Source organism: Gasterosteus aculeatus, chromosome 4 (assembly GCF_964276395.1).
Source record: "Gasterosteus aculeatus chromosome 4, fGasAcu3.hap1.1, whole genome shotgun sequence".
Classification (NCBI taxonomy): Eukaryota; Metazoa; Chordata; class Actinopteri; order Perciformes; family Gasterosteidae; genus Gasterosteus; species Gasterosteus aculeatus.
This window is the reverse complement of record NC_135691.1, coordinates 8000363-8026396: the sequence shown is the minus strand read 5'-3', so window position 1 is coordinate 8026396 and position 26034 is coordinate 8000363. Positions and strand designations below refer to the sequence as shown.

General features: G+C 44.2%; 1 protein-coding gene across 5 annotated transcripts in view; it reads left to right on the top strand.

Annotated features, from left to right (window-relative positions):
* Positions 1-26034, top strand: part of atp8a1 (ATPase phospholipid transporting 8A1) — a 77192-nt gene that overhangs the window by 38770 nt on the left and 12388 nt on the right. For all 5 annotated transcript variants that reach the window (XR_013467523.1, XM_078101988.1, XM_078101987.1 and 2 more), the window contains 13 exons: positions 613-662; positions 982-1051; positions 1884-1968; positions 3038-3177; positions 4626-4764; positions 7502-7566; positions 10792-10964; positions 12774-12957; positions 14539-14649; positions 19608-19682; positions 21069-21191; positions 24696-24774; positions 25938-25999. Coding sequence is in view for 4 of the 5 variants with exons in the window: in XM_078101988.1 (XP_077958114.1) it covers positions 613-662; positions 982-1051; positions 1884-1968; positions 3038-3177; positions 4626-4764; positions 7502-7566; positions 10792-10964; positions 12774-12957; positions 14539-14649; positions 19608-19682; positions 21069-21191; positions 24696-24774; positions 25938-25999 (1356 nt within the window). In the remaining variant the exon portion in view is untranslated. The remainder of the gene's footprint in view (positions 1-612; positions 663-981; positions 1052-1883; positions 1969-3037; positions 3178-4625; positions 4765-7501; positions 7567-10791; positions 10965-12773; positions 12958-14538; positions 14650-19607; positions 19683-21068; positions 21192-24695; positions 24775-25937; positions 26000-26034) is intronic.

Genomic DNA, 26034 nt, shown 5'->3' with positions numbered 1-26034 from the left:
GCTCTCACGTTTGTACAATAACTTTGAAGCGACAGCTCGTTTGCTTACCAAACCCAAGTCAGTGAGTTTGAAATTTTACTCTTATATTTTAGAAGTGATGTTAACTGTTTGATAAACCTTTGTTTATCCCCACAGAGCAAGTTCTAATACTTCAGCAGCAGGATGTATATACGTTACATGTATTTTCTTTAATTTAACCTTTATTTTTGTAGTGTTGTTCATCCACAGTACAAGAACACTCATAAAAAAAGATCTACTATAGAAGTCTATAAAAACAATCACCATTTTCAAACAATGTTTTTCTCTGCTGAGAACATCTCGTCTCCAAAACGTCCGATATCTTAACCTTTGTTGGGCCTTCTACAGCTCTCTGCATCTGTTTAATCACTGTGTCTCGTTCCACGCGATCTCAACAATTAAGAAAGTTAATTGAATTTTACAATTTGAATTCCCCCTCCACCAGCTCAATGCTGATAAACACAGTCATGGTGAAATATGGGTGGATTTGAGGAGGATGGCTTGTTCTACTTAAGATGAGGTGTGTCTCAGAAGACGACTGGTGAAGATGTGTCCCTTTGGAGTATGTTGATGTTTCTGTCTCTTTGGATTTAGCCCGGTGCCGAGGAGAAATACGAACTACTTCATGTGTTGGAGTTTACGAGGTAAAGTACTGATAGCAGCATTATTGCTTTCATTAGTTATTGTGCGTTTTGCTGTTGTAAACTATGATTTCGCAGTAATGGCTTCACATGAAATATTGTTTCAAGATAATTGCATGTCAGAGTTGATTACTGTCCTGTGTCCCTAATGATTTGTACTCGTTGATTGTGGGATTTCTTGTTAGCCAGCTCTTTCTACTTTTAGCAGACTTGTACTATCCCATCACTACGTGATAATCTGCCACAGTGGCTGGACCGCCTTGTAATGTGATATTCTCTGACCTGCTTTCTCTCCTGGTTTTGTGCCTTTTCTTCCTCGCAGCACGAGGAAGAGGATGTCGGTCATAATGCGCACCCCATCTGGGAAGATCCGCCTCTACTGCAAAGGAGCGGTGAGTCTCCGTCTCTCTCCATGGCAACGCGCGACAGCTCATCACCACACTAACAGGCACACGGACACACACACACACACACACACACACACAAGTGTTGAAGCCTCTTCTCCCTTTATTGCCTTTCGCTCTCGTCGCGACTTGTTGTCAATGAGCAGCAGCATAAAGCGAGATTGTGATATTTCACACATGTATCCCCGCTAAATCTAGTTTAGACGTAGATTATATTTCCCAGATAGGGAGTTAGAGACCGAGTCAGACTCGTTTCAGTTTGAGTACATTCAGAAAAGAAAAAACGTTTGATGGGAGAACACGCTGTTCTATATTCTGCTATGAATTAGCTTGCTTCTCAAGGCTGTAACTATTTTGTAATTCTATACATACTTATCTTATTAAATCTTGTCTTATTATTTATTTGGTTGTTAAATGGGCTTCACAAAATAAAAATATTATTTTTATTTGCCGCCATGTTTATGTGTGTGGGCGAATATCAACAAGCATAATGTTTGATTTTAGTTTGAGGCTGAACCCCTCAACGATTTGGCTTTTCAATGTTATTTAAACACATTACTCCTATAACAATTTATCCGTTAAATTACCCAGATACATTTGTAGAAGATGTAATAATTCCCCTGTAAGCAACTGATTTTTTAAGTGTATGATGACGGTACATAAAGCTTTTTGGGTAGTACAAACACAAAGGGCGAACGAAACATCCAAAGGGCCACATCCTACCTGAGAACCTGCCTATTTGCGCAGTAGCCGGAGCCAAGCAGGTTCCTTTCTTTCCACTCCGGGTGTCAATAACCAATGTGTGTTTTTCTCTCTTCAGGACACAGTGATCTATGATCGCTTGGCAGACAGCTCGAGGTACAAAGAGATTACACTGAAGCACCTGGAATGGTTTGCCACCGAGGGTGAGTAGACCAACATCGCCCCCTGTCTGCCAATAGAAAAGCAGCACTTAGGACGCCTCAAATCTGATTCGGTCATTCTCACCACTTGATCATCATAAGCTGCAGCAGAAGAAGTTATCTTTCCCTAGAAGCTTATCCTTACCTGATGACCAGTAAATCCTCGTATGAGTATGTTGACGTATTATAAATCTAGAGTGGCGGCGCTGAAAGAAACTGCATCAGACTCGAGTTCTGTGTTCATGCTGCCCCCTCGCGAGACACCAGCAATGATGTCATTTTGAATATCTAATTTTGGCTAAATATAGCATTAGTGACAAATTGTGAAGATCTTCAGTCACTGTCATTTGCAAAATGATGAATAATATATATATATATATATATATATATATATATATATATATATATGACAAGAATGACCTATTAATAGCAACATATTTTATCTTTCTTTAATATAATTTGCATTGAACAGATAACCTATAAATCAAAATTATATTTTGATATTGGGGATTTGAAATGAAAACACAATTATTCATGTATCATAATACATAATTAATCACCCCTAATAAAGTATAAAATGACATATACATATATTTCAAAGTGGCCCAGAATGTGTTGAAAAATGTAGAGATGTTTTGGATCTTTTTATAAAGTAAGGTCTTCCAATGTAATTATCCATAGTCTATGTACTTATGTAACTCGCCTCATAAGTAACCTCTTCAGGAGCGGCCATTGTGGTTGTTTACTGTGTCCTGAAGTACAGACCTGTACACGCCTGCAGCTGCCCGGGGCTCCTCACATTACGCTGATACGCAGATATTCATATGATATGAAATCCTTTTTTGATTATTGTACAAGCTTTTGACATTGTGAGAATCCGGGTCCCGTCCCCAGCAGGAGACTCCTTTACTAGTACTCTAATCGGCCTCTCTAAACTTGGGGCATGCTTACTGACCTCTTGTGTAGGCAATGGACGGACTATGGATGAGAACAGCTTAAAACAAGTGTGAACTACCCGCCTGAAATACCATGACGTTTTTACCCGGGTGACGATGCGTTTTTCCTCTTCCAGGGCTCCGCACGTTGTGCTTTGCGGTGGCGGACGTCAGTGAGTCGTCCTACCAGCAGTGGCTGGAGATCCACCGCAGAGCCAGCACTTCGCTGCAGAACAGATCCCTGAAGCTGGAGGAGAGCTATGAACTGATAGAGAAGGTTTGCAGATTGAAAATTGAATGTGTTTGTGTTGTTTTATTCCCTCGTGCCATCAGCTCGTGTACTCTTCCCTAAACCAGTCCCGACATCACACATGTCATTGTGAAATTCAATTAAAAAACGTACATGGTTTCATTCAAATCAATTTTTTTTTTTTTTAAGGGCGTCGATTTGTTTGCAGAAAAAACCTGCCGGGGCAAAAAGCCCAAGACTTCCTGTGTCATTTATGGCGTAATTGCAGTTCCACCCGGAAAGTAAAAAAAGTGTGAGGGAGATTTGAGGTTTCACTTGCAGGTAGAATTTGGTTTTCTGTGAGGTTGGTCCATGTGGAAATGCTAGTCAAACACAAGAAGCCACGGTCGTAAATCAACCACTTGGCGTGTTCTTTGTGGCTGCCCAAAACAAATGGAGGCAATAAATCAAGAAATATACATAAAAGCCTTTTGAGGGAAAAACGTAATGTGCACTGCTTAATGGGAAGAGTGCGGCATTGACGCTGCCAAGGTTTGAGGTTCATTGCTGTTCAGGGCCACCCATGTCAAGAAATACGCGCCGTAAAGCCACATGGGGGCACAATGGAGTTGCAGTGAAGCTGGAAAAGATGGAGACATTCCAACATTGTGAAATCAGTCATCTGAAGTTACTCCTTCGTCACCTCACAAACAAAATCCTCCAGAGCGATTGCTTATCGTGTAATGAACTGTTAAGATGTGATGTACTGCATATTGTTCAGCCTTGATAGGAGCTAGTTAGTGATAATAAAGGAAGAAAAAAAGCATTCATTCTTTTGTAATTGCGTTCTGGCTTGAGAAGCTGTTTTACATCTTTCATACCTAATCTCTGAATAGTTTGTTAATCTGAATTATAATTGATGGTTTCCCGAATCGTCCTTCAACAGTTTCCTGCTCTCATAATACTACAGTATTAGTACATGAAAAAAAAAAGTTTCAGATTATTTTTCTACAATATACCGGCGTTCAGATTCATCACTAGAGAGGACTGAGCCACAGATGTATTGGCAGCACGGCTCAGGTCCCAACTTAAAGAGCCTTTCCTCTGCTGCTGGCTGCTGTCTCCAATCAGCCCCTGGGTCTTGTCAAATCTTTGGCCCTGTGGCGGTTCCTTATGAGCTCACAACCACCAAGGTTTCTGGGAAAATCACCCACAGTAGTCTGACTTCTTGTGGGAGGTATTGGGTCTATATGCATCCACACACACACACACACACAGACACACAGGCACAGTGACTGATCCAAAGCCTCTCAAGGCTGTGGGTTTTTTTTCTGGGTGATAAACAAGAGCAGCTGATGAAGGGAAAAACACTTCTGAGCGAGTGACACAATCCCGGCTCACATGCTTTGCTGACACATGACGTTTTAAAGGCCTTCCTCTGTTGTGAACTCCATTTGCTGATTTTATTTTTTTTTGTCTTCTCGATTGTGGTGTAGAACCTGCAGCTTCTCGGGGCCACAGCGATCGAGGACAAGCTCCAGGACAAGGTGCCGGAGACCATTGAGACTTTGATGAAAGCGGACATCAAGATCTGGATCCTGACAGGAGACAAACAGGAAACGGCCATTAACATTGGTAAGAGGGGCCACGATTTCTAGATTAGTCCATAAACACCGGAACCTACATGTTCCATTACACAACTCCATTGCATGGTCATTGGACCCATCCTTCGTTCTAAATGCCCACTTCTAACAAACCTAATCTGCAGCCGGTAAAGCATTCCCAAAGCGAAACCTTGGCCCTTAGTGACCAGTAAACTCTGCTGTGGCCCTTTTTTAAAGAAGTATGGTGGCCCTCCAATAGACAATGATTTGCATTAAACACTGCGTGCAAACCCAAATTAACATTCAAATGTGTGCACCCCAATGTGCTGAGCGCTCAGCCTCGAATCGCTGGTGAACCTGATGTGCGTTGTAATATGTGACACGCCAGCCCGAGAACCCCGGGGAACCCGCGTCCGTCCTGTGGTCGTTCTTCACCCAGCAAGATAAACAAGTGACAAGCTGAATGCTTCCCTGTCACACATATCAAGCAAAAGCATCAGCTGCAGAATGCCCAGATGATGTATGAGCAAACTGCACTGACATGAAAAAAATAACATTGCCTATGTACACAAGGAGGCGGGGCTCTGGTGTCTGGTTCCCCCGGTGGTTTTAAGCCTTGCAGATGCTACCAGAGAGGTAAATAAGTGCAAAATGTTTGGTCCAGTGGTTCCCGTTTGGTTTCCATAAATGGCTGGCGTTGCCAGTTCTTGGATTTGGCTAAATACCACGAACGGATCCACCGTTAAGTGCAGCCTACACTTAAACACCCAGCCCAGAAAAATAGATATGAAAAGTGCCTCCGTTTTGTGGCTGTACCTACCACTGCGGCCTGCCTGAATCAGCCCTTTGTGCCCACCGTGCCCAGATGTGAGGCAGCTCCGCAGAAGCACACGCTCGCTGCAAGTGTTTTTACAGGGCCGACGTTTAACCGTGTTGCTCTGTAAAATCTCCGCTCAGTATTGACTGACATTGGCGCGGTTAATTGTGCAAGTTTTGCCACATTCAACTGATGAATTTGGCCGACTGCATTAAGGTTGTTTCAAGGTGGCCAGAACCACCCAAATGCCACACTTGGTGCAGGATATTGGCCTTAAATGAAGCAGAGGTCACTTATTATCGAATCTGACCTAAATTGAAGCGCAGCAGACGGGGTTTCAAGGCTGTCATTGTTTCAGTTTGTTCCTAACCCTGAGCACTCATGCCTTTTAATAATGTACAGTAGGAACACAGAGTGCCGGGCTACCTGAGGAAAGCGCTGTGTTTGCTCTGGGACACGCTGCCAGACCTGTTTGTGGAGGGGAGTTTAACGAACGTTCTGCTTAGAAGAGGTCAGAACCAGAATTCACTGACAGGAAGGAGCCGGCTCCTCTGCTTTCTGGGAAATAGAACACGCTCTGATGAAGGTATATAAACAATGAGCAGAGAGACACGCAAGCCGTAATCTTTCTACGGAAGTATAACCTTTTACAGTCATTATTCTCCGCTCCCCATCCTGTCTTCCTTGAGTTCCCCCTGCCGCTGAATATTGCGTCTCTACTTGAACGCTCGCTCCCGTTGCAACAATTGAGATTGCCGCGACTCGAGTGTCCGGGACACACATTCCTTGAGTCCTGGGGGAGCGGTGTTTAGTTCCGCCTGAAATGGAGAAAGACCAGGAATCCAACGTTCACTGGTAAAATTAAAAAGGCCAGTTTGGCCACAGCCAAATGAGCTTAAGATAAACACGGTGAGCGGAAGGTCTGTGGCAGGAACCGCCGGGGAGGGGGGGGGGAGGAAGGGAGCGGCGACAGTGTTGAGATGGGGAGACATTTTCCCTCACATTCGCAATTTTTGGGGACCTTTTTTGAACTTTTGTAACAAACCGCCAGACCCCGACCTCGTTTGGGTTTGACTCTGGAGGTGAAACCCTCATTTCCCTTCTGCGTGTGCATTATTCTCTTTGAATGTGGCTGTTTTGGTGAGTTTAGTGCTCGTATCTACGTTTCATGCCACCCATGCATTCGCAAAACATGGGCTTTGCGGTAACCACCTTAAAAAAACAAAAATCCCTCTACAGACCGAAGCAAAGTGTCGAAGCCCACAAATATTCGTGTGGTCATCCCACAGATGGCAGCCTTTTCATACGGCCGCTGTGTTCGACTGAAGGCTTCAGTCCTGGTTGGTGAACATTTCGGTTTTCCCCCAATGGGAGGCCCCCTCTTCCACCTTGCTGGTGACCCAGAGCATCTGTGCCAGCACGGAACTTCGGGGCAACGCTCCCCCGAGAGCCATGTTCGGTAACTCAGAGTTGTAACTACCCGTTAAAACAGGAAGCTGACAAACTCTTGTAAACCAAACTCATTAGTCATGTCCCGAGACACGGGCTCTGAGCTGTGACATTTTAATTGGTGTCCCCTAAAATGTTGTTACAAATTGTAGTGTGCCCCTTACTTGTTTTCTTCTTTTTGTGTGTGTGTGTGTGTGTGTGTGTGTGTGTGTGTGTGTGTGTGTGTGTGTGTGTGTGTGTGTGTGTGTGTGTGTGTGTGTGTGTGTGTGTGTGTGTGTGTGTGTGTGTGTGTGTGTGTGTGTGTGTGTGTGTGTGTGTGTGTGTGTGTGTGTGTGTGTGTGTGTGTGTGTGTGTGTGTGTGTGAGAGAGAGAGAGAGTTACTGGGCCCCGAGCATAAAAGTTGTCGAGCTTAATTTAATTTAAAGCAAACTGCAATTTGATGTAATCTAATTCATTTCTGGTATTTTCTGCTAATGTAACGTGTTTTTCTGTTTTTTTGCAGGACATTCCTGCAAACTACTGACCAAGAACATGGGCATGCTGGTGATCAACGAAGACACTCTTGATGTGAGATTTTTGCAATTTATCCACAAATTCACTTCCTCGCACAAACAACGGAAAAACTCTCCAAAGAACATAAAGCTCACTATTTTACCAAACGACGCTCATAATCATGACAAAGTATTACATATTTATGAAAGATTTCAATTTGAATTTAGTTTTAGTAACTCAGTTGTTTGGGTGATTTTACCAATCCATCAGAGCTTGAAGCCTCATCACGAATCTGCCTTTAACGTCTTTAAGAAGCCCAGCAGAGAAGTCTGTTGACCCCCCGGCAGGAGAGCCTTGTCTGTTGTTTCTGGGATTCGAAAAGGGCAAGTCACTACACCTCCAGCAGGAGAAAGCGAAGCAAAGGAGGCCACACATGGACGTAGGAATGGTGAGACGAAGCGGGCGAGGGACTGGAGAGAAGCAGAGCGGGAAGGGGGTACCGGGGAGGAGGGGGGGCTAGTGGGGGTTGATGACGGACGGCCTTCAATCTGTCACCCAGTCGTTAGGCGTGATAAATGAAGGTGAGGGAGAAATTTGGGGTCGGTGCATTCATAAAGCACGGAGGCCGGCGCTTTGAAATGTCGGCTCTCATTCCCCTGTGGTTGAACAGATGCTTACAGAAGGCGGTTTGTGAAAAGGCAAAGGGGAGAAGACTGAGGAGGCACAGTGAACCGAGGACCCGGCGGCCCGTAGCTCTGAGTGCTCTTGTGCAGCGAAAGAGAGCAATTGGAGCATGTCTTCCCCCTTTGGCTGTGTTTACAAATGTTTATCAAAGGGAGGACAACGTCTTCGACATCCTCTGCACTAAATCTTACTAGAAGTGAAATTCCCAAAGTGGAAGCTACGTCTCAACGGTAGGACTAGGTCAACAGCTGTGTCTTACAGTCGGGGTGCTTGATCGTGTGCAGAGCTAACGGCGCCTATTTAGCGTTAATATATTTAACTTTAGGAAGTGCAGCCATGGACGAATAATGCTTATTATCTTCAAATTTTATTCCTCCACCAATCAGGCAATCATCAATATATGAGTCAAAGAGAAAGGTTTTAAAAACCCAATTTACAAGGCAAACACCGAGGTGTCCTCTCAGACAGCAGCCGGTCATTAAAGTGACAGGAAGGCATTCGTCCACACACTCCCAACTGAGGCGGAAGGTCCCCTTTGTGGTTGGCTCCGGGTCTAAGACAAATGATGACATCACATCCATACAAACGTCCAGATTCCACATCACGAGTGTCCTGTGTGTTGACCATTTCACTCAAGGGTCCCTATCAACAATGGAGCGCAGTCTTCATTGGAAGCCCTTGTGAATCTGTGAATGGACAGCACATACCTATTCCAGAGCCAAACACTAGCTAGTCACATAGGCCAAACTGCTCATTATAGCCAGAACAAAGAGGCTTTAGCAGGAGACATGCAGCATTAGCGCTAAAATTCCTCTGTGGAAATTAGGGGAGAAGCGGCCGCACTACTTGAGGGGAACGGTAAACATCTGATGAATTGCTTCTCATACATACGGTGTATTGTCTTAAACAAAGCGCACACATCCACTCGCTCTGAGACCTCATCCAGAATCACTCCAGGATTACATTTTTCTCTCTGTGGTTGAATTCTGAAATCACAGCCTGAGTTGTGCTCCTCTCTGTTCCGCACACACACGCACACACGCATGCGCCTGCTCGGCACCTCATGCTGTTTTACAGACCCCATCAGAGATGGTTAATTCCTCGCAGCTGCTTTCTGCTTGTTTCTCTCCTCTGTTAATCCATCATCTCTTCCTCCGCGTGTCTCTCACTCTCGTCCTGTGACTTTGTGAAACGTAAAGCCGCTTTCTCCAAATATTTCCTTTAAGCTGGGGTTTCAGAGTTTTGTTATGCCAAGCGAGCGCCGCCTGGTCCCCCTGGTACCATCTGACTTGCTCTGACATTTCTGACCTCAAGACCAGGCCGGACCCCTCTCTGCGTCACCACAGCTTATGGCCACCATTTTTGTAATGATTACAGCTGTTTGAGCATCTGCATGAGGCATTATGTTCTATACCTTGCATTATGTCATTGTATTGTACCCGCAGGGTTAAGTCTGTCTTCCATCTAACCGGTACAACTCCACTCGACCGCCATTGGATATTATTTTATTACAAGTCTCTCTGCCAAGTCTTTTGTAGTTTTTTTTTTTATTATTGAAAATAAGCACACAGAAAATTGTATTTCCTAAAGGTTTCTCCATATGTGGGGAAGATGATTGAATGATGAATGTAATGGTGATCTCACCACTCCATCCGTCCAGTCAACATGTCCCGGTACCGGGGCAGTAAATCCTCTTGTCAGTCTCATATTCTATGGCTTTTCATCATCACTTGTCATCATAGCTGTATATGCTGTACAAGCAAACGTGATCCATTCTCAGAACATGTTTATCACCCGATGGCCAAAGTCTGAGTGGTACAAGTCTGGTAAACATGATAAATATCAAAAATATAAAGAGCGACTGCTCTGCAGCATTCAGGGATTAGCAAGGGGCTTATTTTTTTTTTTTAATCAAACGCAATGAATAGGCCAAATGTTTATTTAGTCTACTTTATTTAGTCTCTACAGGCAACTTTGAGTGACATAAGTAAATGTAATTAAAAACATGTATCAGACAATCAGGAAGATGTATCTTGTAGGTCCCGACTACAATAGGTGAAATATTTAATTTTATAGAAGATTACAGGACTGTAGTTTTTTTAATCACTCTTTAATATATTAATCACTCTTTTTTTCCCCCCTACGTATCTCAACCCTTCAAAAAGTTTCCTATTTTTTCCTCTCAAAACACATCGTAGAAATTTCTAAACCCAGAAATCTATTTGAAATCAGGCAAAAAAAAGCATAAAATAACAAATGGTATTATTTCTGTAATGAACCATTACCTTTGCTAATGAAGCACAGGATTTATTACATTTTCTTTTTACTTAAACTTCATCATTAGTGTTCAGTCATCTGTGAATTTACTTTACAAACATTATAAATTTGGCCAGGATAACACGTGGTATTATTACAATGTTTTATGAAACTTAAACAAATTGACAAATGTTTTTAAGATGTAATAATAAAAGGTATAATAATGATATATTAATTAACCACATCCGCTTACACAGCACGACACATCTCCTCCAACAACTACGGTCCCAAAGGCTTGAGATTATAATGAGTAATTACTCTAATTAAACTCTCTTGGTGACGTGTTTTTCCATCACACAGAGGACACGGGAAGCGCTCAGCCACCACTGTGGAATGCTGGGAGATGCCCTCCACAAGGAGAACGACTTTGCTCTCATTATTGACGGGAAGACTCTGAAATACGCTCTAACATTTGGAGTGCGACAGTACTTCTTGGACCTCGCCCTGTCCTGTAAAGCTGTCATCTGCTGCAGGTAAGATTTACCCCTGAAACAAAGAAACGAACCAGAGACGACACGTTTCCCCAGACTGCAATAAAAGACAATGTCCTTACTGGCAAGACTTTATGTACCAAATCTGTTTCTGCACTTGGGAAAACTACACAAAATGTGTTTGAATACTTTACTTTGAACACTACCCATTTTCAAATATCAACTTACAGAAGCTAAAAAAAAGTCAGTGTTTATATAGTATTTTTTTAATGTGGCACTTTTTACTGTGTAAAAAAATTAATGACCAAAAACCAAAAGACAAATAAACCAAATCCTCACAAATAAGGACTAGAAAGGGATTTATGTTTTTGACTTAAATTGAATTAAAAGCTCTACGGTTGAACTACCAGCTATTATGTCTGTGCCACAAAGGTCATTGTGTATTTTATGGCAGCAGTTCAAATAGCGTGATACTTATACATATAAATGACAACTTTCAACATTATGCAGGTACTCTATTGACCTGTCCAGGCCACACAAATAATTGGAAGCACTTAAGTACTCAAGCAACCGTGACGACGTCTGGGGGCCAGAAATCAGCTCCATGTTTTCAGAACTACAGCAAACCCTATACCTCAGTTGCGTTTTTTTATTTTTCTTCCTTCATGATTACCTGCCTTTTGCTTTGTTTACACTCTTTGGGCACTGAGAGACACCAGGAGACGAGTGAGGCCTCTTAAACCACAGAAATCATCAACATTAACCGTTTCACAGCTTCAGACAGACGTGCAGTTTACAACGTCCTCTCTGGAGACACTCTGGCCCGACGCATTACCCCCAAACCGCTGGTACGCTGAGAAGAAGCTCCGTTGGGAGGCTGCATGCTCTGCTGTCAGTGAGGACATAAAGTTAAGCTTCAAGCCTTGTAAAGGACAAGTTATAAGATGTTTAACAACCGTCACATGCGGATTGCCTTCACTCAGTGGACCCCGTAAGAAAGCCCTCACAGGGTTTCTTCTATAGGAGGGACGGAAAAGCAGTAGGCTCCCACAATACAACAAGTGGTCTGCATAGTGGAAGGTCCCAGCTCTCAATGCTGGTGATTGCAAAGCACATGTTGGGCAATAGAGACAAATATATATAGCAAATATCTATCCTTTTTGGAGTACAGTTAAATCCGAGAAAAGCACAGCTGTCAGTCGGCCTAGAATAGCCTGTCCCCAAAAAAGTGAGGAGCAGGACACTGATGACTGAGGCCACCCAATTATGACACCTCCGAAGGGATTCAAGAGATTGGAGACATCAACAGCTGCTTGGGTGCTTCGCTTGTATCTTCTCGAATCGTCCAACCAGTTGTAGTGTAGCAACGGCGGCACAACCCCTCAATGGAACAGGGGTTATGTGACAGTCAAGTCACAAGCACTTCCCCTGTGAAATGGATTCCCTCAGCCACCAAGGCACCTGCTGTTCTGTAAATCTTAAGGAAATATTCTGCACAAAATACCCCTGTGTTTATTTTAAGGGTGTTGGACTGTCTGCATGCCTCAACCCACAATTGTACAAAGTAAAGGGAGAGCATTGGGTATTTCCCAGTGCTGATGTCAAGAACGGATATTATTGTATGCACACCCAGATTACACGATTACACTGTCCAATACTGACCAAATAGGAAATAAAATGTTCTCCATTATAATGCATATACCTTGCTTTGTCCTTGGCACTGCGTACCGCGCTGCTTCATTCCGAACCGTGATCAGAACTTTAAATGCACTTTCTGATGAACGCAAACAAATTTCTAGTTTCATTAAATAAGCTTTGTGTGAAATTCTCTGTGCCACTTATTCGTTTTAGAGTATCTCCTCTTCAAAAGTCTGAGGTGGTGGAAATGGTAAAGAAACAAGTGAAGGTGATCACGCTGGCCATCGGTGACGGCGCCAACGACGTGGGAATGATCCAGACGGCTCACGTCGGCGTGGGAATCTCCGGCAACGAGGGACTGCAGGCGGCAAACTCCTCGGACTACTCCATTGCCCAGGTGAGCACAGTGAGAAACACAACCTGTTGATTTACATCTGTTTGGACTAGATTCAGCTTTGTCATAAGGATATAAGTCTCTTCTTAGGTGTGCGTGTGTGCGTGTGTGTGTGTGGTACTTCCATAAAATGAAAACTGTAAAAAGAGAATAACATATTTTACCCTTTTACAGTGTTGGAACATGATTTGAACTTTCTAATAATAGAAAAAAGGATTTTAAATTGCTGGTGCATGTTATTAATTTGACAGCAATACGTTGAAATGCATGCAGATTCCACAAATGATCCATACTGTCATTATCAACTCTGGTGTTATATGTATTAGTGATAGCTTGGCCCATTGTTCTTATCAAACCACACAGAAACATATCCAAGGAAAAGGCCACTCAGACATTCTTGTATCCAAGTAACCAGTTTTTCTGAATCGATATCTGATACCCAGCGACAAAAGCCACAGAGGTCCTGTATGGTGGCTGTGTTTCTACACAGCACGCCGCTCGGTACGCCGTGTTTCCATTACGCCCACGGGGCTTGAGATCATGGGAAAAGAGTTGACCAAAACACAGTAGGCTCTCTGTGCCTCAGTGTGCAATTACCATCCGAGAGACTGGGGTTGGTTTTAAGTGCCCCCTTCAATCTGCATGACACGCAAACGTATACGTCTTTCAAAGACAGGTGGGCTCCTATAATCCATTTAGGTTGTGTCCCAGCATCACATCAAATTACACCTCCGGACTTCCACTCTTGTTTTTCTACATATTGGCAAACGGAACAGGACCCAATCCATTAACTTAACTGCAAACTGTAATCAATCCTCAGCTGTGTAACTTGCTTTAAGTATTAATACTCTGGAGCATCAGATGAGCTCATTTCTGCTGTCAATTATCAGCCAGAACGTCTCTTAAGATTTACTACTCGAAAGCTTATCTTACGTTAACTGTTGGGGCGGAGAGTGAAGAGCCTTTGAGCCGAGGCACCTCTGCTCTCCATCTCTCATCGGCTCAGGTCCATCTGAGGGGGGTCGGACGAACTGGGGGGGCCGCCACTGAGCTGTCGTTCAACCAGACAACACTGTGGTCATGCTGACGGACAGGAAGGCCTTCAAATAAACAGAATGGTGTTTGCTCAAAAACGGGACATTCTTTTCACCCCCCTCCCCCGAGCTTTGTAGTAGTCATTCACTGGCAACTTGGATGAAGCGGTTCTGCTCTAATGTAAGCACGCTCGTCAGCCAAAAATTGCACCGAAATTGCAAGATCTCCACGGCCCCTAAATGTCGGCGTAATTATAAATCCATTTAACTATTACGCAGCGCCCTTGGAGAGCAATAGCACCAACGCCTGCATTTTCAGCAACTCGTCCAACTCTCAATTCTGGAATGTGTCAGTCGTTGGCAACGTTGTCTCATCGGTCCTCTTCCGGGGGATGAGAAAGCCTGGCTGGTGTCGGTGTTATTGTTCCTGTAAGTGCTTCAGTGTTCCAGCTCTGATCTGTGATCATGAGGACCCATCAGACGGTGTTCTGTACACAGACGGTTGCTTTTCATTCATCCTCTCCTTTTTCCTCCATTTTCTTCCACCCAGTTCAAATACTTGAAGAATCTGCTGCTTGTCCATGGAGCCTGGAATTACAACCGCGTAGCCAAGTGTATCCTGTACTGCTTCTACAAGAATATTGTCCTCTACATCATTGAGGTGAGGAGGTCCCCGGGCTGAGAGACGTGCAAAGGTCCCGTCTGAATGCAGAGCAGTGGGATTTTTCCACATGGCGTGGTTAGGTGTAAAGGCAAAGATTCCTTGTTAGAGTTTCCATGTTTGTATTTCTGTTGACTGGACCTTCACATTACCTGCCAGTTGGTGCTGCTCCTAGGCGACTAGTTTGAGTTTTGACATACTTAGACAGAAACAAACCGGCACACACACACACACACACACACACACACACACACACACACACACACAGATACAAACTCCGTACTGAAGGGAAAACTACATCGAACTAACTTTCAGACACCCATGCCAGGTGTTTATCCACCTGGATCGTGGAGCAATCTCTCTTGCAATGCTGCTCATTTGTTTCTGCCCCTACATGATCGCAAGGTATTTTTGTTGAATGGTTTTCTAGCGTTTAGCTCGAACAAAATACTTAAAAACATTATGTTCTCAAATATTTCTGAGCTTTATGAAGATGAAGTTAAGATGTTGAGTTAAAACATTGAATGTTTGCATGTGCCCTTTATTTATCAAGGTTTTACTGTATTGATGATCAAGAATTATCTATACACATTAATCATACTCATCCAGCTTTTTTCTTTTATACCAATGGATGATGGTCACACACACACACACACACCTTTGCTCCCCACATTGTCAGGTGATGTGCGGTACGTTTGAAGGCATTTGACACAGACCAGACCCAGTACTGATTGTTAGTTCAGAGATCTAACCAAGAATGACCAGACGGGGTAAAAGGCTGCTTAACAACAGCAGCTTTATCATCTGGAGCACTGCGAGGTTTGGATCTACTGACAGAAGCTGCAAATTTGGCCCAACATTTTTGCATCAAAAAACAGAACAAAAGAAAAAAAAGTCCATCCCCCCCCGCTCTACCCATGTGGCTTGAGGGGGCCCAGACGCCACAGACAGCAGGTGATTTACAAACTTCCTTTGCCGTGGTAAAAAAATAGCATCACCACAAAACCAGCCGTGGAAATATGAGCACTTTACAATTCTCTTCTGTTCATCCTCGATCTGTGAACCTTGACCTCTGATCTCATTTTAGTTCATACACCATGGAAAATCCATAGACTACCTTTTACATTCCAGCACGTCTGCTTCTGGCTTATTGAGAAGTGGAAGAGGGCAGTCGGCTCTATACAGGTTAGAACTGTAGTTCTGCGGATCACGCTACCCTTTTCCAGATATGGTAAAATCCCAGCTGAGAAAGCAGATCCAAAATGAAATTCAATTTGCAGCTAATTACATTTTCAGCAAAAGCATTACATCACACTCTTCTCTAGTTTTAACTACGTTAAAATGAGTTAGTGTTTAAGTCAAAAAGTAGAGTAGCACAACTTCTGATGTACACATTTTACTTTTTAACTGGACCTGTAGACTACAATCACATCAATACCTGTTCAAAAATGTCCTAAACACTGTTTGCTCCTCTTTGAAACATACCAGGTCCCTTTTCAAAGCAGGTCTTCTTTTTTTTTTTTGCTACGCTCCTTCAGGGGATCCGAGTAGATAATAGAACATTTTTTCCCTTTTGGGCTGCTTCAATTTTTCAACTGTCCCTGTTTTGTAAGAACCTGACATCTAACGCGCCATCAACCCCAGGGTATGAGCAAAAGCTGCATTTGATGCGCCAGTAGGTTTACTTTTAAGCTTGCATGTTTTTCCTTTTCGACTTGCACAGAGAATCAAAAGAATGTTGACGGGAATTTTTTTTTTGTTCGGCACACTCTTGTCCGATAGTGTGTTTAAGCCTCTTTCCGTCTCTCTCTCTCTCTCTCTTTCCACTGTGTTTTTGGATCTTTTTAAGAGACATAGAGGAGGGGGGTGAAGGATTCTACAGATATTGCGGAAGACTTCAATATGAGCCGACCTTGGTCTCAGTCTCTTGGAACAGTTGTGTGATCGTTCAGGGTCATACAGTTCTGAGACCTACTGAAGGTTGATTGTTCCTCTCCGTGAAAGTGGAACTGCTTCAACGTGTTTCTTTTGGCTTTCCTTATGCTGTTGATTGCGGTTAGCATTCCCTGTCCTAATCATTTAGAGAACATTTTTACCATTGATCACGCTTGAAACATGACTATCAAATATTAAGAGGCGGTTAGAATTGCTCAAATATATTTTAAACAATGCTGCCTTGTGCAGAATTCATATTTCTTTGCTACAAATGAAACCATTAAGAGCCGTGAAAATAATAGTCTCTTAGCCACATCCAGGCGAAGAGACCTTTCTAAAGGAAGCCATAGCAACTTCATTCAAATCACCCATCCAGCTGGCCACTTGTGTTTGATTGACACATTGCCAGGGTGCTACAGAGAGGGCTGATGGACAAGTGGCATTTATGAGGCAATTACATGAAAGCTCATTCAGTGCAGCTCGGTATAGTTGGAGACGGCTCACAGTCGCAGAGCAAAGCTCGCCGACCACAGCACGGTGAATGAAACCACAAAGGACGTGCCCGGCATTGTAAGACTGCTTGTGTTTGTAGCTTCACATATTTCCAGCATATTTGTTAGCTCCTTCTTTTATGTCCCTCTTCATTCTTTTTGCCTGCTTTGTGCATGCATTCTATTAGCAGTTCTGCAGTACTAAGCTTAAGAGTATCAGGACTCGAATTGTTGAGGACAAAGGTCATGTCCCCCTCCTCCCCCATCCCTTCAACCCATAGTCACTAGACCAGGCCTGGGGAGCAGCCTTGGAATCAGTGATTTTTGATTTGCTGATGAATATGCAGCAAGTCTTTTTATCGGCTGGCCGCTGCCCAATCCCCCTTTTCCCGACCGCGGCTTCCCTCCATTACTGTTTTTCATGGTGTGCAGTCGGGGAGAGAGGCCGGCCACACCCCTCCGTTGAGTGGCACTCAATGAGGAGACGAAAGGGGGGAGAAAAAATCCTGCCTTGTACTTCTCCTAATGAGCAAATCAATGCATCTGTCCCTCAAGAGATGGAAGCGGGAGAAAGAGAGAGAAGCTATTGGTACCCCAAGGACCAGGCCAAAACGCTCACACAGAGCCACTTACCCCGTGCTATGAATAGGAGCCTTTTTAACTTAGCACAACAATATCTCGGCCCAGGAGCCTCTCATTGGGCAGAGCTGTAATTAATTCAGCCGTTTGACCTACTCACTAGCTTCTCGTTATCGTTGCGGGAGCCGCTCTTATGGCTGAACCTGCCTCATGGCTTGGGCTTCATCTACAAGTAACCCATAGCAACGGCCTCTCCATGTATTTTCAGCAAGCCAGGATCCAAGATCACCTAGAACTATTCTTGCACAGCCAACGGATGTTCTGTATAACTCCCTGATTCTCATGGTTACGGGGCTACATGGTCCCAGAGTTGAGAACGTCCCATGTGAATTTGAAATGACCCCCCCCTATAAAAGAAACAACATCATGGTAGAGTGCACCTGATGGAGAGGAAGGCTAGCTCTGTGATGGGTGGGTGTGTCAAAGAGGGTCTAGGGGGCACAACCATAAACACAGGCCTTGTCAATAGGCACCTTCCCCCGCCACCTCACCAGGGAAATGGGGGGGGCTGACAGACATTTGTGTTCATGCATATGCTTACACCATTAAATGGGAAGGGCCAGTGGTAGATTGGTAGTGGTGGTGTAGACAGCGGCGGCAGGCTGCTGGGGCCTCAAATGGGTTTTGTCCCAATCTGAGAATTTGAGGCAGTTCATGCCTTCATAATCAAGTTAAATGAAGCGAAGAAATGCTTGGTTGGCCACGGCAAAAACACAGCACCCCTGTTGTTACCGAAGCAGGTCTGGTTCTGGACCACAAAGTGTCAAACTGATTTACTCTCAGCATACAAGCAACTTTCAGATTGCACATGTAGTTTTTCTTCCGAATGTATCAGGCAAATCTGCTTTCCAAGGATATTCAAATTAATGCCTGCTATTTTTCCTGCAAGATACTTGTATTTCCGATTCTCTATTGCACACTAATGTACTGTAGTTTATCAACTGTATCTGGCTCCTGTTCTGATCTCAGAGGCATTGTTTTGTTCTTCTAAATGTGACTAGTCATGATACGTGATAAGCCTCATCTCCACGCAGCATATGGTTTCTATTACCTCTGTCTCCCTTTGGTGACACAGTATATCAAAGTCTCCATCATTCACAGTTCCACAGCGCTGACTCTAACCCTATAACTAACCTCTCCTGTCACCCACTTGTCTTCAGATAGATCAAGGAGGGAAACGGTGGGCTTGATATATGTTTGTTGGTAATCCTGTGATGAATCCCGTCTGCAATTTGCTTCATAGAGGTGGCACCTGGTGGTCTAGGCTCTCCCGCTGTCACTCGTTGTTTTATGATTTATTCTGTTGTGGCCTCTTTCTGCCTATCCTGAGTTTGAAACCTGTACTTAGTTAGACTAATGACAAGTTGATCACAGGGCAGCACTTCAAACAAAACCACAAGTCTATTTAGTTATTTTTCTTAGTCTAATTGACAAAACATTTACGATTTACTATACTATTTATTGTGCTTACTCGCGTAACCACATCTTTGCAAAATGCATCACAGTGCAATGATTTTGATGTATCAGCAGTAGCTTTTCGCTCCTTGCAGTCTCTCTTTCTGAAGTCTCTGTTGTGATAAGAGATGTGAAGAATGCAGTGTGACAGAAAGATTGTGAGTCTGTAGACACAGTGGGACCGTCTCGATTGTAGACTCATCCTGCCTGTCACTAATGGAAAGCATATCCTGAAAGGGCCATTTGAAAGAATACAGTGATTTAGTGCTTTCCTCATCTAGTTTGAGTGAAGCCTACAGTATCAAATTCATGACTGACTGACCTTACTGATTTAAAATGACAGCAATGAGTGTGAGTAAACCAGAGCTGTGATTGCAATCTGTTATTTTCCCTGCTCTAACTTTCTTTATGTGATTTATTTATTTTTGTATCCCTTAGATCTGGTTTGCATTCGTCAATGGCTTCTCAGGCCAAATCCTATTTGAACGCTGGTGCATCGGCTTGTACAACGTGGTGAGTGTTGACACTTTACTTTCTAAAGAGCCCACTGTACTTCTTTCCCCCGCCGCACTCTGACAGAGAACTGATTTGGCATGGTCCCCCAAAACGGATCCCTTTACTGCGCGACTGTCATCAACGTCTTTAAAAAATTCTTCATTATTTATGACCCGTTGTCAAGTTCATATTCCCTCAGTGCTCTTAACTATGTACTGAATGAGAAAGAACAACAGCTTTACTTGCCCCAAAGAGTGCTGTTAGCGAGGGCAGGACGTTTGGATGATAAAAAGAATACAAAGAACGGAGGAGCAACTTAGCAGGCGGCTGATGTAGGGGGTCCCTCAGGGCTTTATAGTGGGACCACTCCTAATGAACTCATATTTCATATATGTCATGAATTAGGTAGAGGTAAAACATGTGCATTTGAAAGTCTGATATTTAATATCGTGCCACAGAACCCGTAACGAATTGATCTCTAACTTTAAACTGTTTATTAACATCATCCCAATTCAATAAACCGAGATTAAGCTTTATATTAAAGTAATATATTGTTGAGTAAATTATTCAGGAGACACGGCGTCAAGTGAGAGTGTTTCCACAGCCCTTGCATCCATTCCATAATAAACCGCCTTGGATCTAGTACTGTACGTAGAGGTGGGAGGTTCAGTTCACTCTCTCACTTTATCCAAAAACCGAGGGAATTCCTACAGCTCAGTGGGAGTTGTCGGAAGCAGTGGGCTGAATCCGCCCCTCAATGGAGGTCTTCCTGGGCCTGGCTCAGAGTGAGAAAGGAGTTCAGTGGAGCATGTCCTGTGGCCTGCTGCTCCTGCAGACTCCCTTTCCAGATGGGGTTTCAGTGAACTGAAGCCACACAATAGCATCACTCCTCTCTCAGCGGCTCCTATGCTAAGCAACATTACAACACCACGAGGAAACTACCCTTTAGCAAGGCCCTTTAGCCCTTTTTCAATAGCCGAGAGCATTGCAGATGTTTATTGGAGAGTTTATTGGAGGTTTTGCATATGAACGGACTAGAAGCATGAAAAATCCAAATAAGAAACACTGAAGGGTTTTAAGGTCAACAGTTCAGTGATGTAAAATAAAGAAAAGTGATTTTTGGCTTCTAATTGCATCCATTTTTGCTTTTAATACGGAGAGAACTTGTTTGATGATCGGATGTGATTGATGTGAAACTTTAGAATTGGATTCCTTTTGCTGCATGTACTGTTTCAAAGTTAACTGTTTCAGACCAGAGGAATTTGATTGTCATCATTTCTGATATGAAAAGGGTAAAGGAGGTGATGGTGTGTGTTGGCTTAGCTTTGAAATTTCCCTAGAAAAGAATGATCAGATTTTATCTAAAATGTACCACTGATGTTTCTCTGTGTTTCTCTCATGCAGATCTTCACTGCGCTGCCTCCTCTCACTCTGGGAATATTTGAGCGCTCCTGCAGGAAAGAGAATATGCTGAAATACCCAGAACTCTACAAAACCTCACAGAATGCTATGGGCTTTAATACAAAGGTAGAACTGGCATTTACTGTATTTACATGACCGGATTTAAATACTATTGAATGACTTTTGTTTTCACTTTGTTGTGTTGTCTTGAGAACCTTTTTTAAAACAAAAACCTTTTCCAGGTGCTACTCTTTGCAGTTTTTAGTAAAATTTCTTGATTAGCATTTTCTCCAGATCTAGTGACTGTTGTCAGCATACGTCCGTTTGTAGGAGTGTGTTGCCACCGTCGAATGTAATACTTACTGAATCCCCTCTGGAAGCTGATTTTAAATTCCAGCTCAACTGGCATTAACGGTCACTGAAAAAACATCTGGTCATTTTCCATTTTATGTTTTGAAACTGAGAATTCATTTTGTGCTCCAACACACAAATGAAAAGGTCAAATTCTTCGTCCCTTACAACCAATCAACATCACATTGGATTTTCCGGTCGTGTTGTTGTTCAGGACGGATGCGTCTCCCGTCACAGTGACCTGCCAGCTGTAGCCGGAGGGTCTCTGGCTTGACCTATTCCGTCTGGTTGCGAGGGCTGTCCGTTAGCTTTCCCCCCGCTGGTAATAAAGACGTCTCCTCCTTTATCCATGCTGATCCAGACCCCGGGACCCTCCTCACAGGCGTGGTGACCTGGTTAGCCCAGCATGGAGCTGGATTAAAAGGGGATTGGCCGTGGCGGTCAGGGGAAGGGAAGGTCAGATAGGTTGGGGGATGCGGCAGAATGAGTCCTGTAAAGGGGGGGGGGAATAGAGAGGGAGTGTGCGCTCTTTGTGTGACAGCGTTTGTTGCGGAAAATTATGCAATTTGTTTAAGTGAGGATGTTCTTTCTTCTGAGGGCAAAGCTGTTGGATTGAGTGCAGGACCACACTCACAGTCAGGAAGGCATCTTCAGATTGACTCAACAGAAACTTCAAGCCTCGACTTAACAAAGGGGCCTCTGCGTGACCTAAGCAAACGACACCATCAGCTAGAATATTTACCCGCAAAATCAGAAGAAAGGATTTGTGGAACAGAAGTTGAGGTGGAGACCTCGGCGCTAGGCGTTGTCTCCCTGTTCTCCCGGGCTCGCGGGGAGCCAACACTAATACCAGGCCGCTGTAGGCCCGGGCCGTATAGCAGGAGGGAAGAGAGGGCAAAACCAGACTTACAGGCCCTGCTGCTGTAAAATTATTTTTTTTTTCTTCTTTTTTCTAAAGGGATTCTGGTGCCCAGAACACTTCCACTTTTGTCCACTAGACCGCCAAAATGTACAAAAAAAATGAAAGGTCCTCGTTGTAGCCTTACAGCTCATTTGGTTTTAAAGCAGACACACTGCAAACTAAATGGGCGGTGGTGTCAGTAGATACATTGTTTGGATCTCTGTCCTCAAAACTGCTGATCTAAACGTCCCAACATTTCATTGATGGCGTTGTGTGGTGGATTTCCCTCCTTTTTTTCCTTTTTTGAAGACTGCCAAAAAAGGGTCACAAAAGTATGTGTCTGATAATTAGAAGCAAATGAACCTCAATTTAGTTTGGGCCACATTTTCCTAGACCCATAAATGATGACTCGGCCAGGTCAGCAGGTTGTTTTTGCTGGCTTGTCCGCTCTTTTCCCGAGATATTTTCTCTGCAGCTGGCCCGAGGCGAGGCGAGAAAATCCAGCAGGAATTTGGCCCCTCGGAGCCCGTCTTTCTGCACGCCTGGCTCTTTTGTACACAACAAATACTGTCTTTGTGAATTAAAGCCGTTTGTGTGGTGAGAGGTGAGAGGAGGGAGCCACTGAGGGTGTTAGAGACTCGAGGCGTGGCTTTAATTGTGCGGGCTGTTCAATTACATACAACTGATACATGAGTCACTCCCATGAAGCAGGCAGCCCGTTGTCATTATCAGCAACTATCACCTTTAAAACAGATGTTTTTATAGATTTCATTAGCATGTATCGTTGTGGAGGGAAAACTAGGGCTTGTTTGCACCACAGTGTTTAGGAATGATGAAATCGAGGAGGAGGGGGACTCATTGGCATAAACTTGATGTGATTGTTACATTAGTGATAATTTAGCCCACGTTTGACGATGGGGGTAGACGGGTGGGGCGGGTTGTTTCAGCCAGCCCTTGCTAGGTGTATTGGGTTTTTATGTACACAGTGAGAGGGTGAGGTCATCCCGGAGAGTGGGATGGATGGGGAGGAGGGGGGGGTCTGCTATGGGAATTTGTTTGGTCGATAGGAAAGGTGAGGAGGTCGTGCCACAGAGGCCAAGGTGTATTACAAAGGCTCATAGTAGAACAAGACTTTTCCTTTCACCCTGTCTGGCATTTCTCTCCTCCTCCTCCTCCTCCACCTCTTCCTCCTCTGCCACCATTTTGGACTAACCCTGCGCTGTAAAGCAGTTATTCGAAAATGACTCAAAGCGACGGAAATCCCAAGAAATGTTGCCTCTCCAACTGGTTGAAAGGCGCTTTTGAGAAAGCCAGCCTCTCACTTAGCGTCCGCCAAGAACCGACGATTTGAGAAAAGGCCAACGATTAAAATTTGATGTGTTTTTTTTTTTTTTTTCTGTTTCTATTTTCCCTCGGTCAGGCGTTTACTCTCTGGGTTTGATGAATTTTCGGCTGTCAGAAGTAACGCCGCCGTCTGGGTCAGCACGGCGAGGGAAAAGGGGCACAAATGTGGAGCGTTTTTTTGGCAGAATAGATTTCACGGCTGTTTCATGCTACATCGTCCATTAGTGTTTCGTTTGGCTCTGGCGTCGCATAATGTAAATTTAAAACATGCTGGTTTTGAAGTAGGAGTATTGATTCAAACAACTCATCCACAGTCTGCATGCTTGCATATGCACACACAGATTGCGGTCACCGCCTCAATTTTTCCAGGCCCTTAATAATTACCATGAGAACCGTTTAATCTCCGTCGGGTCCGTCAGTCTCCCAGTGTGCACTTCTAGACACATTTCTGCTTGTTTAAACAAATCCTGTCATTTATTTCTACACCAGTTAAGATTCTTACATGAAAGGGCCAAATGTTATGAGCGTAAACCCTCACACTAGCAGCACACACATCAGTGTTGAACACGGTTATTATTGACAAGGAGTGAGTTTTTCGTTTTCGTTTTTAATGCGATGAAACGAGTAGAAGTTAAAAACCTGCACGCTGATGTTGTCTACTCGCCTTTCACTGCTCGCACACACACACACACACACACACACACACTCTGCAGCCTCTCTCTCCGTGACACGCACAGAGGATATACAACGTGTCTGTCAGCGGGGTGGCCATTCAGCACGGGGGCCCCGACAAAACCGCCACTTAGCCTATCCCTGGGCTGGCACAAAGGGCCCAGGTCAGGGGTCACCTGGAAGGCTGGAGCTCCCCACACCCTTTTCTCATGCTTTTGTTTTTTGTTTTTTCCCCCCCTTTTTCTCTCCGTCTCCCTCTCTCTTCTTTGAATATCCTGCCGCCTCCAACCCCCCACCCCTCTCTTCTTCCTCCTACTCCACGCCTCTGTCCCCTCCATCCTTCTTTTCTTTTTCTTTTGCAGGTCTTCTGGGCCCATTGTCTGAACGGCCTCTTCCACTCAGTCATCCTCTTCTGGTTCCCCCTTAAAGCCTTCCAGCATGGTAAGTAGCTCCCAGAGAGTCCGCCGCGGCCCTCGTGGACTCGCTGCATGAAAAGGGAGGACAGTCAAACACACATACTTTGTCTTAATTAGTTCTCTCTTCAGCCGCCCGCTCATGAATTACAAACATGTGTGCGCACCGGCCAGAGAGACGCACACTAACGAGCGCACATTCGGGTTTGCGCCAGTTCATGTGTGCACATGCGTGAGCGCCTGACATGCCAACAACGGCGTTGTTGGACACACCGCTCGGGTCCAAGCTTTCCCGGGGATTGAGTGCAGTAAATTCTGCTTTTCATCCAAAAGCTCACTGAGTCTTTCTCTTTGCGCAATTAGTTTTGAATTTTATTTGAGGCACCTTTTATTTATCCCGATGAGGTCAATTGTGCATGTTGGTGCACATTAAGATGCAAGGGTTCTATGTGCGAGCGTAGAGAGAATGGGGATTCCGTGGCTTAAGTCTCTGCTGGCCTGAGCAGAGGACCACACAAGCTTGTGCCTGCGTTGCACACAAAGGCGCCAAGCCCCACACTCTGACTGACAGGCTGTCAGCAAAGCCTCAGCGCTCACAAGACAAGTGACCAGCCGGAAGGAAAAGGAGCCCGTCTTTCTTTCTTTACTGGCAGCAGTCGCACACTGCTGATATTTTAGCCTCAGCCCAAACCTAGGTGGGCAGTTTGAAGCAACATGTCTATTTTGTTTGGGCTTAATTTCATTTATTTGGGAAACAGTTCTGTTTTGGTCTTTTCAGCAGGTTGGATTCCAAATTACATTTGGCATGGTCCATTTTAGCAGTGAATTGGCCAAAATATTCCATTTCTGACCATGATTAATTTACACCAACTGAGTGTCGCTGACGGCTCCTTGTAGAAACGCTCCCACGTTAGCGTCTCGAAACAAGAATGAACATTCCAGTCGCTCTTAAAGAGCCGTAATGGAAGCAGCATTCGACTGTGGTTTTCACTTCACTTGTCCACTTTTATCTCTGCATCTCTGAAAGAGCATTTGGCACCAGAGTTCACACTGAGATATCCTAAAAATACTATCCATGTGCTGTCTGGTTGTTTACTCGTTGGACCACCTAATGGATCTCTGTATGAACCCAGAGGGCTGAAAAGAGACAGCTTTGGCCCTAAAAGCTTCTGTTGTTGATTACCTTCACAGATACAGTTTTTGGCAACGGAAGAACTCCAGACTATCTCCTCCTAGGCAACATGGTTTACACAGTAAGTGCACCAATCTTCTTGACAGGCATTGTTTC